Source organism: Colletotrichum paranaense (assembly GCF_030867605.1).
Source record: "Colletotrichum paranaense strain IMI 384185 chromosome Unknown Scaffold_28.1, whole genome shotgun sequence".
NCBI lineage: Eukaryota > Fungi > Ascomycota > Sordariomycetes > Glomerellales > Glomerellaceae > Colletotrichum > Colletotrichum paranaense.
Window position 1 is genome coordinate 16,665 of NW_026848986.1, and position 14,516 is coordinate 31,180.

The 14,516-nt window shown below is 20.5% G+C and overlaps 1 protein-coding gene across 1 annotated transcript; it reads left to right on the plus strand.

Annotated features, from left to right (window-relative positions):
- Window positions 1-11,900: 11,900 nt before the first annotated feature.
- On the plus strand, window positions 11,901-12,062 carry CPAR01_16695 (uncharacterized protein; the record flags this gene model as incomplete). Its single annotated transcript, XM_060500940.1, has 1 exon — window positions 11,901-12,062. A coding segment is annotated over one exon (162 nt), but the record flags the coding sequence as incomplete, so codon positions are not given.
- Window positions 12,063-14,516: the final 2,454 nt, after the last annotated feature.

Below are 14,516 nucleotides of genomic sequence, written 5' to 3' on the forward strand. Positions count from 1 at the left end.
TTCTTTTTATAAATAGATTTTTATATATTAGTATTTAGTTTTCCGCTTTAAGCAGACCTTTTTATAATAATATAAGTAGTTAAGCCCTTTAGGGTCCGCCTCGCCTTATTAGGGGCCATCTTTGCCTTTATAAATAAGCTAGTTTATTAAGGTTAATATTAGGTTTTTATTACGTACTTTAATAAAACTTTATATTAACTAATAATAGCTAGCTATAGCTAGTATAGCTATTATTAATTATTAATACTAACTAAACTTAAAATATTGATAACCCCGCTATTATAATATATTAATTACCCTTTTAATAACCGAATACTACCTCTTACTTTCTCTCTTTATCTTATTTAATAATAACCTCTCTTTAATAATCGTATTTAATATACTTAATTACGCTCTTTTTAAGCTCTTAATTATACTATTAGATCTAAGCTTATTTAAATTATTTTATTATATAAAAAAGGCGCTAATAAGAGTAATACTTATTATAATATATTTATTTATTTTTTATAATTTAATATTAAGAATATAATATTTATTAAAGCGGTCTTTTTATAACTTAGGGTTACTTAGTATAATATTTATAAAATCGGACTTCTAGTCATTAAAGAAGCCCTAAGGGTTAACGAGCTATTAATAGCGTCTCGGTATTTTAATAAAGTATACTTAAGCGTTTTTGATTTTAATAAAAGAAACGAGGTAATAAATATATATATATATATAGTAGCTATTAGTAAGGTTAGTATTATTTTTAATAATAATAACGAGGGTATCTCTAATACTATACTATTATAAGCTACTATTACTTAGAAGGGTAGCTAATTTAGCTAGGTACGTAAGCTTATAAAGTAGTAGCGTTAGGTACTTAATATTATTATTAATAATCCGTAATTATAAACTTTATAAAATAGAAAGTTAAAAAAGTAAAAAATTTAAAAAAAAATAAGTTTATCGAAATAATAAGAATATTTATTAATATTATATATTAATATTATATAATTAATATTGAGAACTACGTGAGTAGCTAGTAAGGATAGAATAAATAAATAAAATAAATAATATTAAGAATCGCCCGAGTAGCTAATAAAAATAAAATATAAAAATAAATAGCCTAACGAAATAGTAGGAGTATTTGTTAATACTATATATTAATATTATATAACTAATATTAGGAATTGCCCGAGTAGCTAGTAAAAGTAAAAATAAAAAATAAAAAAAACCGTTCTCTTTTACTTATATCAATACCTTTATAATAATTATACGATATTATAAAAATACTAAAATACTAATAGCTCGTTAACCCTTAGGGCTTTTTAAATAATCAGAAGTTCGATTTTATAAATATTATACTAAATAACCCCGAGCTATAAATAAACCGCTTTAATAAATACTATATTTATAATATTAATTTATAAAAATGGATAAATATATTATAATAAGCGTTACCCTTATCGGCGCTTTTTTAATATAATAAAATATAAATAAGTTTAAATTTAATAATATAATTAAGAATTTAGAAAGAATGTAAGCGAGTATATTAAATAAGAATATTAATAAGGAGAGGTTATTATTAAATAATACAAAAAAGAAAGTAAGAGGTAATATTTAGTTATTAAAAAAGTAATTAATATATTATAATAGCGGGGTTATTAGTATTTAGTAACGGCTACGGCCGGCTATAGTTAGTTATAAAGTCTTATTAAGTACGTAATAAAAACTCGATATTAACCCTAATAAACTAGCTTGCCTATAAAAGCGAAAATAGCCCCCAATAAGGCGGACCGGACCCTAAAGGGCTGTCTTAGTATATAATTAGTAACTAGCGGGCTAGGACTTTCTAAAGATGCCCCTTGATAAGTCCCCCCCTTCAAAGCTTAATAAATTCTTAAGCCCCCTCGATACCTTAATTATTATAATTAATATAAATATACTTAAGGAGTAGTATAATACTTTTTAATAATATAAAATCTAACTAAATAATAATATAAACGCTATAAGTAACTAAGCTAATATAGATATTAAAATTTAATATATTAATATTAATTTGAAAATTATATTATATAAAATTAAAAATCTTTTTATTATGGTCTATATTATAAATATAAAGGAATATATAAAGGGTTTCTCAATTTTTAATAAAAAAGAGTATATAATATAGGATTTAGCTACTTATTTATTTTTTATTTATTTATTTTTTTATATTCTGCCTTTACTAGCTACTCGGGCGATTTTTTATATTGTTTATATAGTATTAATAAATAGTATTAATATATACTCTTATCCCTTTAGGGTCTAGCCCGCCTTATTAAGGGCTATCTTTGCTTTTATAAGTAAGCTAGTTTATTAGGGTTAATATTAAGTTTTTATTACGTACTTTGATAAGACTTTATATTAACTAATAATAGTTAGCTATAGCTAGCTATAGCTAGTATAGTTATTATTAACTATTAATACTAGCTAAACTTAAGATATTAATAACCCCGCTATAATATATTAATCGCCCTCTAAATAGTTAAAAAGTACCCCTTACTTTTTACCTTTTTTTATAGTACTATATTTTTTTTTAATCTTTCTTAATTTATTTTTACGTAGCGATTCTAAAGTACTAATAATACTCAGGAGTTAGTTAGGTATTTCGAGGCTACTATATTAAATAAGCTAGGTACTAATTATAATAATAACTATATTAATATTTTTAATTTTTAAGTTAATAGTATTTAATCCGTATTTTTTAAAACGATCGTATTATAATTTGGGGTTTTTTAGTATAATACTTATAGGATTAAATTTTTAGCCCTTAAGGTATCCTTATAAATCGATAAGTTAGCGTCTTAGTATTTTAATAATATTTGATTTTATGTTCTGCCTTTATTAGTTACTCGGGCGGTTCTTAATATCGATTATATAGTATTAATATATAGTATTAATAAATACTCTTACTATCTTAATAGACTATTTTTTTAGATTTTCTATTTTTTTAATTTTCTTTTTTATAAAGTTTAAGATTATTAACGGCGATACTAGGCGCCCGACGCTACTACTTTATAAGCTACCTACTTAGCTAAGTTTATTACCCTCTAAGTAATAGTAGCTTATAATAATATAGTATTAAAAATACCCTCGTTATTATTGTTAAGGATAATACTGACCTTCTTATTACTAATATACACTTTTAACTTCGACTTATATATATATATATATATATTCGTTACCTCGTTTCTTTTATTATAATTAAAAAACGCTTTCCTTACTATTTATTATTATTATATTATTACTATTATTATTATTATTATTATTATTACTATTACTATTACTATTATTATTATTACTAAACCGTTTATTTTAAAAATATTCGGAATACCGAAACGCTAACTTATTAACTTATATGGATACTTTAAGGGCTAGTAGTTCGATTTTATTAGTATTATACTTAACGATCCCGATTTATAAAAGGATCGTTTAAAAGAGTATAAACTAGCTATTATTAACCTAAAGATCTAAAAAAATATATATACTCTTATAAGTATCGTTATTATTAGTACTTAGCTTATATAATATAATAATAGCTTCGAAATACCTAACTAACTCTTAAATATTATTAATATTTTAGTATTACTATAATAAAATAGGAAATTCGGAAAGATTAAAAAGAAAAATCTAGAGTTATTAAAAAAAATAGAAAATAAGGGGTAGTTTTTAACTATTTAGAGGGTAATTAATATATTACGGCGGGGTTATTAGTATTTTAAGTTTAGTTAGTATTAATAATTAATAACGGCTATACTAGCTATAGCTAGCTATAGCTAGTTATTATTAGTTAATATAAAGTTTTATTAAAGTACGTAATAAAAACTTAATATTAACTTTAATAAACTAGCTTACCCATAAAGGCGAAGATGGCCCCTAATAAGGCGGGCTGGACCCCAAAGGGATTTTAATAATATATATTTAAGAGTAAGTAGATAATTTAATAATAATAGTAATAGGGTAATAAGAATAGGGTAATAGTAATAGGGTAATAGTAATAGGGTAATAGTAATAAACGGCGAGGGAAGCGTTTTTTTATTTTAATAAAAGAAACGAGGTAACGAATATATATATATACGAGTCGAAGTTAAAAATATATATTAATAATAAGAAGGTTAGTATTATTCTTAATAACAATAATGAGGGTATTTCTAATACTATATTATTATAAATTACTATTACTTAGAGAGGCTATAAACTTAACTAAATAAGCGGCTTATAAAGTAATAGCGTCGGGTACTTAATATTATTATTAATAATCCGTAGTTATATTATAAGCTTTATAAGAGGGGAAGTTAAGGAAAATTTAAAAAAATAGTTTATTAAAATAGTATGAGTATTTATTAATACTATGTATTAATACTATATAGATAATATTAAGAACCGCCCGAGTAGCTAGTAAAAGTAGAATAAAAAATAAATATATACTCTTATTATTTTAATAAACTATTTTTTTTTAGATTTTCTACTTTTTTAACTTTCCTTTTTATAATATTTAAGATTATTAATAGTAATATTAAGTACTTAACGCTATTATTTTATAAGCCTACGTACTTAGCTAAGTTTACTGCCCCTCTAAGTAATAGTAGTTTATAATAATATAGTATTAGAGATACCCTCGTTATTATTATTAAGAATAATACCGACCTTACTAATATCTACCCTAACGCTTTTAACTTTAACTTATATATATATTTATTTTTTTATTTTTACTTTTATTAACTACTCGGGTAATTCCTAATATTAGTTATATAATATTAATATATAATATTAATAAATACTCCTATTATCTCGTTAGACTATTCTTTTTTAGATATTTTTCTATTTTCTTAAACTTTCCCTCTTATAAAGTTTAAAATTACGGATTAATAATAATATTAAGCTACTATTACTACTTTATAAGCCGTTTACTTAGCTAAGTTTATAGCCCTCTAAGTGGTAATAGTTTATAGTAATAATATTAAAAATATTATTATTATTATTATTAAGAATAGCTAGCGCTAAGTTTTATAAGTACGATATTCACCTTAATGCTTTTAGCTTTATTTATATATATATATAGTCTATTGAGATAGTGGGAGTATCTATTAATACTGTGTATTAATACTATATAATCGATATTGAGAACGGCCCGAGTAATTAGTAAAGGCAGAATATAAAATTAAATATATATATATATATATATATATATATTTATTACTTCGTTTCTTTTATTAAAATCGAAAAACGCTTCCCTCGCTATTTATTATTATTATTTTTATAAACTTATTTATTTTAATTATTTGATTTTATGTTCTGCCTTTGCTAGTTACCCGGGCGGTTCTCGATATTAATTATATAGTAATAATATATAGTATTAATAGATACTCTCACTGTCTCGATAGATTATTTTTTTAGATTTTCTACCTTTCTAACTTTCCCTCTTGCAAAGTTTAAGATTATTAACGGCGATGCTAGGCGCCTTATTTTAAATATATATTATTAAAATACTAAGACGCTAACCCGTTAAGTTATAAAAATACTCTAAGGGCTAGAAGTTCGATTTTATAAATATTATATTAGAAGACCCCGAACTATAGTACGATTATTTTAAAAAATATATTAATTTAATTTTATATTTTACTTTTATTAGTTACTCGGGCGGTTCTTAATATTAATTATATAGTATTAATATAGAGTATTAGTATATACTTTTACTATTTTAATAGATTATTTTTTTAGATTTCTTACTTTTTAAATTTTCTTTTTTATAAAGTTTAAAATTATTAATAATAATACTAAGCGCCCGACGTTATTACTTTATAAACTATTTACTTAGCTAAGTTTATTACTCTTTAAGTAATAATAGCTTATAATAATATAGTATTAAAAATACCCTCGTTACTATTATTAAGAATAATACTAACTTTCTTATTATTAATATATATTTTTTAACTTCGACTTATATATATATATATATTCGTTACCTTGTTTCCTTTATTAAAATTAAATAACGTTACTTTTTTTATTATTTATTATTATTATATTATTACTATTACTATTATTATTATTATTATTATTATTATTACTATCGAACCGTTTACTTACTTATGAATATTCAGAATATTAAAACGCTAACTTGTTAACCTATAAGGATACCTTAAGGGCTAGTAGTTCGATTTTATTAATATTATACTTAACGATCCCGATCTATAGAAGAATTATTTAGAGGAGTATAAATTAGCTATTATTAATTTAAAAATCTAAAAAGATATATATACTTTTATAAGTATTATTATTATCAATACTTTAGTATTATTATAATAAAATAAGAAATTTAGAGAGATGAAAAAGAAAAATTCAGAGCTATTAAGAAAGGTAGAAAGTAGAGGGTAGTTTTTAGCTATTTAAAAGGTAATTAATATATTATAATAATTACCCCCCGATAGAGTAATCCGCCGGGGCCGTACCGTGTATTACGTATTAGGGAAAACTAAGTATATTACGCTCTATACCTAACTACTAATTAAAACTCCTGACCTTCTGCTACGTAAAGTCCTCTAAGTTCTAGCTATTTAGAGGGCGAGCTATACCTACTTTAACGTACATAAGACCTCTTAGTACTAGCCCACGTAAGTAACTAGATCTTATATTATATACTTTTTCTTATTAAAAATTAGAGGGCCCTTTATATATTCCCTTATATTTATAATATAGCCCGTATTAAAAGAAGTTTTAGCTCTATAGAGTATAATTTCTAAGCCGGTATTAATATATTAAATCTTAATATCTATATTAACTTAGTTATTTATAATATTTATATTATTACTTAGCCGGAGTTTATATTATTAAAAAGTACTATACTACTCTTTAAGTATATTTACGTTAATTATAATAACTAGGGCGTCGAAGGGGCCTACTTTATTGAGCCCTAGAAGGGGGGACTTATTAAGGGGTATCTTTAATAAAGTAAGTTCTTAATAAAATAATAATACTTTATATATTAATTAACAAGTTCGTTTAATAAGTTTATTTAGTAAATTTATTTAGTTTAAATAGAGTTTTAAATAATATTAAAAATATTAGAAATAAAAAGAATTTTTACGAGCTCTAAGTAGCTAAATATTAGCCTTTTTAACCCTTTTTTAAAAACCTCTATATTATTATTAAAGTTTAAAACCTTTATAATTAAGGGCCGCCTTTAACTTTTATAACTAACTTTTATTATTAACTTTTCTAACTAGCGCCGCTATAAAGTAGCTTACTTATCCTAAATTATATAACGGTTTTTATATCGAAATTATTATATTATGTTAAGTACGTACTTAGGGTATATTACGTATATTATATAGTTAAAAAGTATACCGTATTATATAATTTCTTTTAAAAGCGTAATCCTATTAAAGTCGATCTTTTATACTTATAAAGCCGGAAAAAAACTACTATATATTATAATAATAAAGTTATTAGTACTTTAAGTTTAGTTAGTATTAACAATTAAGGTTAGCTATAACTAACTATAGCCGGCTATAGTTAGTTTTAAAGTCTTACTAAAGTACGTAATAAAAACTCGATATTAACCCTAATAAACTAGCTTATTTATAAAGGCGAAGATAGCTTTTAATAAGGCGGACCGGACCCTAAAGGGAAATATTATTAATTTAAAGATTAAAAGGAGGTATATCGACGTAGTTATTATTATAATTAGTGCCTAGCTTATATAATATAGTAACTTTAAAATACTTAACTAATTCCTAAGTATTATTAATATTTTAAAATCGCTACGTAAGAATAAATTAGGAAAGATTAAAAGACTAAATTTAAAATTATTAAGAAAAGTAAAAAGTAGGGGGTAGTATTTAGCTATTTAGAGGGCGATTGATATATTATAATAGCGGGGTTATTAATATCTTAATTTTCTTTAATATTAATAATTAATAACTGCTATATTAACTATAGCTAGCTATTATTAATTAATATAAAGTCTTATTAAAGTACGTAATAGAAACTTAATATTAACCCTAATATTACGACCTAATATATATAACTAAAACTAGGGCCCGCCCCGCAGGCTCGTAGCGGCTATAGTATATTATATATATAAAAATATAAGAATATAAAGTAACTCTTATAAAATAGAAGAACTATAGGATAAGTTACGTAATAATAAAAAATAAAAAAGTCTATATACTAAGGATATAGACCCCGTTTTTTAAAAATACGGCGCCCGTATATTTAAAATACGAAGCCTGTTAAAATAATATATAAATAAAAAATATTTAAGAACGAGATTTATATATAATATAAACTTAAGCTAGGTTTAAAAATAGACTTCCTATAGCTTTTTTAATAATTAACTTAGTATTAGATCTTACGATCGCTTTTAGCTATTTTATTAAAAACTCTTTTTAATAAGATTATAATTAATTACTAAAGCCTTACTTATTTTATAATTTATAAATATAGCTTTAGGGAAGCTATTTATAACTATAATACTATTTATTTAATACTTATAGCCTTAATTTTTATTAATATACTTATTATAATTAGCTAGTTATAATATTTTAATTATTCTTACTTAGTAAGTTTATTTTACGAAAACTAATTAAATAATATGAATAATATTTTTTAAAGCGACCCTATTTACCTCCTTAACTAGCCCTAAGGGTAAGGGACCTATCCCTTTTAAAAACCTAAATAAAAAAATAAAAAACGCTAAAAAATTTAATAAAAAACTTAACTTTACCCTATAGATTTATATTATTATATAAAAACGCTTTAAAAATAATAATAAAAATATTACTTAGATATAGGCTATACTTAGCGAAGTTATAAGTTATTTAAAAACTAAGATTAAGGAAGCTAAATACTTGACTTAATAAGTTAATACGCTTTAAAAAGCTATTAATATTATTATTACCCCTCTTTAGAGAGGATAATAAAAACTTAAACTTAATATACTAATTACTTATAATAGTACTTCAAGAACCCTTAAAGAATATTTAATCTAAGTTAAGAACTATTAAAACTTTTATTATAGGGATTTTATTAATAAAACTAAGAAAATTATATACGTTATTAGCTTTTTTAGGGTCGAGCTTTTAAATAGTTTAAACTAATTTAAAAAAAGTACTTTAGTAAGGAAACGTTTAATAAATATTTTACTAAAGTATATAATATTTATTATAATTTAATAAATTTAAAAAAGCTCTTAGATCCTTATTCTAGGATTTTAATAAGAAATAATAAGCTAAATACGATCTTATATAGCTATAATAAACTAAGTTAATAAAAAAATACTTTATTAAGTTTAGATATTTTAATATTTAGCTAGATTTTATAAATAATACTAAGATATTTATATTTTATTAAGGACTAAAAAACGAAGTTAAAGACGAACTAATCTAACTTAATAAACCTAACGACTTTTTTTAGTATAGTAAGTTCGTAATTAAGTTCGATAATTAATTTTATAAAAAAAAAAAAAAAAAAAAAAGAACGTAAATAAGAACTTAACTCTAGACATAAGTACTAATAGTAATCTTAGTATAGTTTCTAAACGAACTAACGATCTTATAATAATTAAAATAATAATTATTAAAGTACTATTTATAAATAATATAGAGGACTTATAAACTTTAGTATTATTAAACGCAAAGAACTATAATAAAAAAAGGATTTTAAATATTATAAGTATAATAAGTTAGGATATATAACTAGAGACTACCGATGATTTAAGTATATTTAATATTAACTTATTTTAAAGAAGCAAGCTAATATTATAAATAAAAAAGTCCCTTATAAATAATTTTTATAAATAGCTTATTATAACGACGACTATTTTACTTATTAAAATAGTAAAAAATAAATAAAATAATACTTAAAATAATTTAAAAATAGCGGACGTTTTAGGTATAATATTATTATATTTTCATTAAAACTCTAATAATAGTAATAAAAAAAGAATACCCGCTTATTAACCCTATACTTTTAAAAAAAAATAATCTCGAATATATTATTATATTTTTTTAAATTTATAAAAATATAAAAAAAAAAGCTAAAATAGACCCCGTTACAAAGGATACACTTTATTTTTTTAAGGAACGAATTAAATAAAAACGCTTAGCTAGAACGAGAGAATAATTTTTCAAATTTAAAAAAAGAGGACTTAATATAAAAATAATAAATAGCCTCGTTTATATAATATAACGAAATAATATAAATTAAAAATAATTTATTAAGTTAAAAAAGAACTTAATTTAGATAAAATCCTAACTAAGTTTATTTATATAATAAAACGGGTAAACATTAATAAAAGATTTATTTATAAAATTACGAAGTAGCTTAAGGACCTCGTATATAAAAATAAGATTAAAGTATTTAAAAAACTAACTTTTAACTTTAGAATTATAAAAAAAAAAATTAGTTTTAATTTTAAAAAAAAAAATATTAAAATAAGAACTAGTTCTTTTTATTTTAATAAAATAAAATTATTTTATAATTTAAACGAACCTCATAATATTACTTAACGATATATCTAAATAGAGATTAATTATAAGATATTACTTAATATTAATAATATTAGTTTTAAAAAGGATAATAACGAACTATAATATAAATATATTTATTTATTTAAAGATAACTAAACTATTTAATTTTATAAAACTAAAGAATATAAAAAAGTTACGATAACCCCTTATATAAATAAAAACTATTTTTTACTTAACCCCGAGGACCTTTTTTATAAAGAATTATTTTAAATAGAATATTTAAATAATAAATACTTTTAGTACTTTATATATAGTTAAAATAGCCGTTTTTATTTATAAAAATATAATAATAAACTTATTAAGAATATTTATATTAAAAATTAATTACTTAGCTAGACGTTACTAAGTTTTAATAGTAATAATAAAGTAATATTTAGTTTAGACCTTAACTTTTTTATAGAATATTTTAATAATAAATATATAAAATAAGAAAATTATAAATATAATTAATATTAAGTTTATTATATTAAAAAGGCTAAGGTATAGAGAGAATAATAAGAACTATATAAATAAGGTATTTAATAAAAAAAGCGTATATTAAAAAACTAAAAAAGCTAATTATAAAAGAATAATAAGAAGCGAGAATAAAAAAAAAGTTCTTATATATAACTAAATAACATAATAACATATATTTATAAATTAATTTTAATATTTATAAACGAGGACTAAATGTTATTATTAATAATAGCGTATAAGAAACTTATATTTTATTAAGAATAGTAAATAAACTTAATTTATTATAAGTATAAAAAATAATTTATATTAATTATAAACGGTAAAAGGAGAACGAGTTAATTACGATTATAAATATATTAATTAAAAGATTATATATTTTTTAATATATATTAATAATTAATAAAAATAATTATAGTACGATATTATAGAAATTAGAAATATTAATATTATTTTAAGAATCTTATAATTATAAAAATATAATTTATAAATAGATTAGATTACTAATTAGGTCTTCTAAAAAAATCTAGTTATTAAATAATTTAAAAAAAAAAGGGTTTAAATAGATTTTTAATAGTTTTTAAAAAACGAGAATAAATATAATATATAGCTTTTATTAAAATAGTAAAAAGATTTAAAAATTTTGTATATAATATTAATAATTAAGAATCGTAATAACTCTAAATTATACTTAAAAAGTATTAAATATATACGAAATTATTTATAAAACCCGAGGAAATAAGATTATTAAAATATAATAACTAAGATATAAAAATTAAACTTAAAAAAGAAACGTAATTTAAGTTCTATTTAATATACTTAATAAATTAAGAAAAATAAGAATATTCTAATAAATATATTAATAAGAAGCTTAAAAAGGGATATATTTAATTATCGAATTCTCTTATAAAATTCCCTTTATTTTTTAAATTAAAAAAGGGTAAGAAATTAAGACTTATTATTAATTATAAAAAACTTAACGAAATTATAAAAAAGAATTACTATTTTTTATTATTTATTACTAAACTTAGAGATCTATTTTATAGAGCTAACTAGTTTATTATTATAAATTTTAAAAAAGTATTTAACTAAATTTAAATTTAAAAAAAAAAAGTAAAAAGAAAACGGTATTTTAAACTTATAAAGGACTTTTTAAATACCTTTTTATACTCTTTAGACTTATTAATATTTTAATAACTTTTTAAATAATAATTAACTAGGTATTCTAAGAATACGTCGATATTTTTATTATTATTTATATTAATAATATCCTTATTTTCTCCCTTAACCTCGAAATATATAAAAAATATATTTATAGAGTATTTTAAAAGCTTTAAAACGCTAAACTATATACTAAACTTTTTAAGTATAAGTTTTATATATAAAAAATAAATCCTTTTAGGGTCCGGTCCGCCTTATTAAGGGCTATTTTCGCCTTTATAAATAAGCTAGTTTATTAAGGTTAATATTAAGTATTTTATTACGTACTTTAATAAGACTTTATAACTAATTATAACTAGCCGTAGCTATTACTAAATACTAATAATCTTACCGTAATATATTAATTACCCTCTAAATAACTAAAAACTACCCCCTACTATTTACTTTTTTTAATAATACTAGATTTTTCTTTTTAATCCTTCTTAATTTATTCTTACGTAGCGATTTTGAAATATTAATAATACTTAGGAGTTAGTTAGGTATTTTAAGGCTATTATATTATATAAGCTAAGTATTAATTATAATGATAGTTATATTAATATACCGTTTTTTAATTTTTAAGTTAATAATATTTAAGCCGTATTTTTTAAAACGATTATATTATAGTTCGGGGTCCTTTAGTATAATACTTATAAGATCGAACTTCTAGCCCTTAAAGCATCCTTATAGATTAATAAGTTAGCGTCTCGGTATTTTAATAATATATATTTAAAATAGACGATTCGATAATAATAGTAATAGGGTAATAATAAAAAATAGTAAGGGAAGTAGCGTTTTTTAATTTTAATAAAAGAAACGAGGTAATAAATATGTATATATATATATATATATATAGTAAATATTAATAATAAGACTTATAGAGGTTAATATCGTTCTTAATAATAATAACGAGGGCATTTTTAATACTACCGTTATAAGCTACTATTACTTAGAAAAATAGCTAGCTTAGCTAGGTACGTAGTAGGCTTATAAAGTAATAGCGTTAAGCGTTTAATATTATTATTAATAATCTATAGTTATAAGCTTTACAAGAGGGAAAGTTAAAAAAATAGAAAATCTAAAAAAATAGTTTATTAAAATAGTAGGAGTATTTATTAATACTATATATTAATATTATATAAATAAATTAAAAATCGCCCGAGTAGCTAATAAAAATAAAATAAAATAAAGAATAAATTTTTTTTAAAATATATTATTATACTAAAATAAATTTATATATAAGTATTAAAAATAGAAGTAATTAAAAATTAGCTTATATTATAAAACGTTAAAAATATATAAGGATTTTTAAGATTTATTAACTTTTATTAACGATTTTTTAAAAACTATATTAATATAATTAAACTTTTTAATAATTTAATATAAAAAAATAACTTATTAATTTAATACCCTAAGTACGAAAAATTATTTATTAAAATTAAGAATATAGTCGTTTTTAAATTAGTTATTATAATCCCAGACCCCTAAAAACCTTTTAAAGTCGAAATTAACGCTTTGGATTTTACTATAAGAGTAGTCCTAAGATAATAAAATAAATAAAAAAAGCTTTATTTATATTATTTTTATTTTAGAGCGTTTTCTAAAATAAAATTAAATTAGTAAATTTATAATAAAAAACTAATAATAATTATCGAAGTATTTTAAGAATAGAGATTATAATTATTTAGAACTAAGTACGAAGTTATAGTTAATATAAATTATAAAAACTTCGTAAATTTTATAACAAATAAGAATTTAAATAAATAATAAGTTAAATAGAGCGAATTCTTATTTAAATATAACTTCCGAATTATTTATTAAAAAAGTTTAGAAAATAGTAGAGCGGACGCTTTTAATAAAAGACCTAATTACGAAGTCGTAGTTTTTAAAAAAATATAAGTTATTTTTAAATAAAAAAAGGACGGTAGTTTTATACTTATTATAAAACTTTTTATAATAATTAAAAAAATTAATACTAGCCCGATTAAAAAAATAACCCCTAAGCTTATTATAGAAATTTATAATATATTAGTATATAGTTACTAAGGGGTTATTAAAACGTAAAAACGGATTTATTAATATTATAATAAATCTATTATATATATTAAAATTATAAAAGTAATTAAGGACTATACGACTTATAAAAAAAATAAACATAGTTTATATAAACCTTATAGCGAGCTATAATTATTATAATTATTGATAAAAATATAGTAATTAATTATATAGGACTTTATTATTAAATTATTAAAATTTAGAAAACTATTTATTAAAGTATAGTATAATAATATTTTAGTTATAGTTAACTAA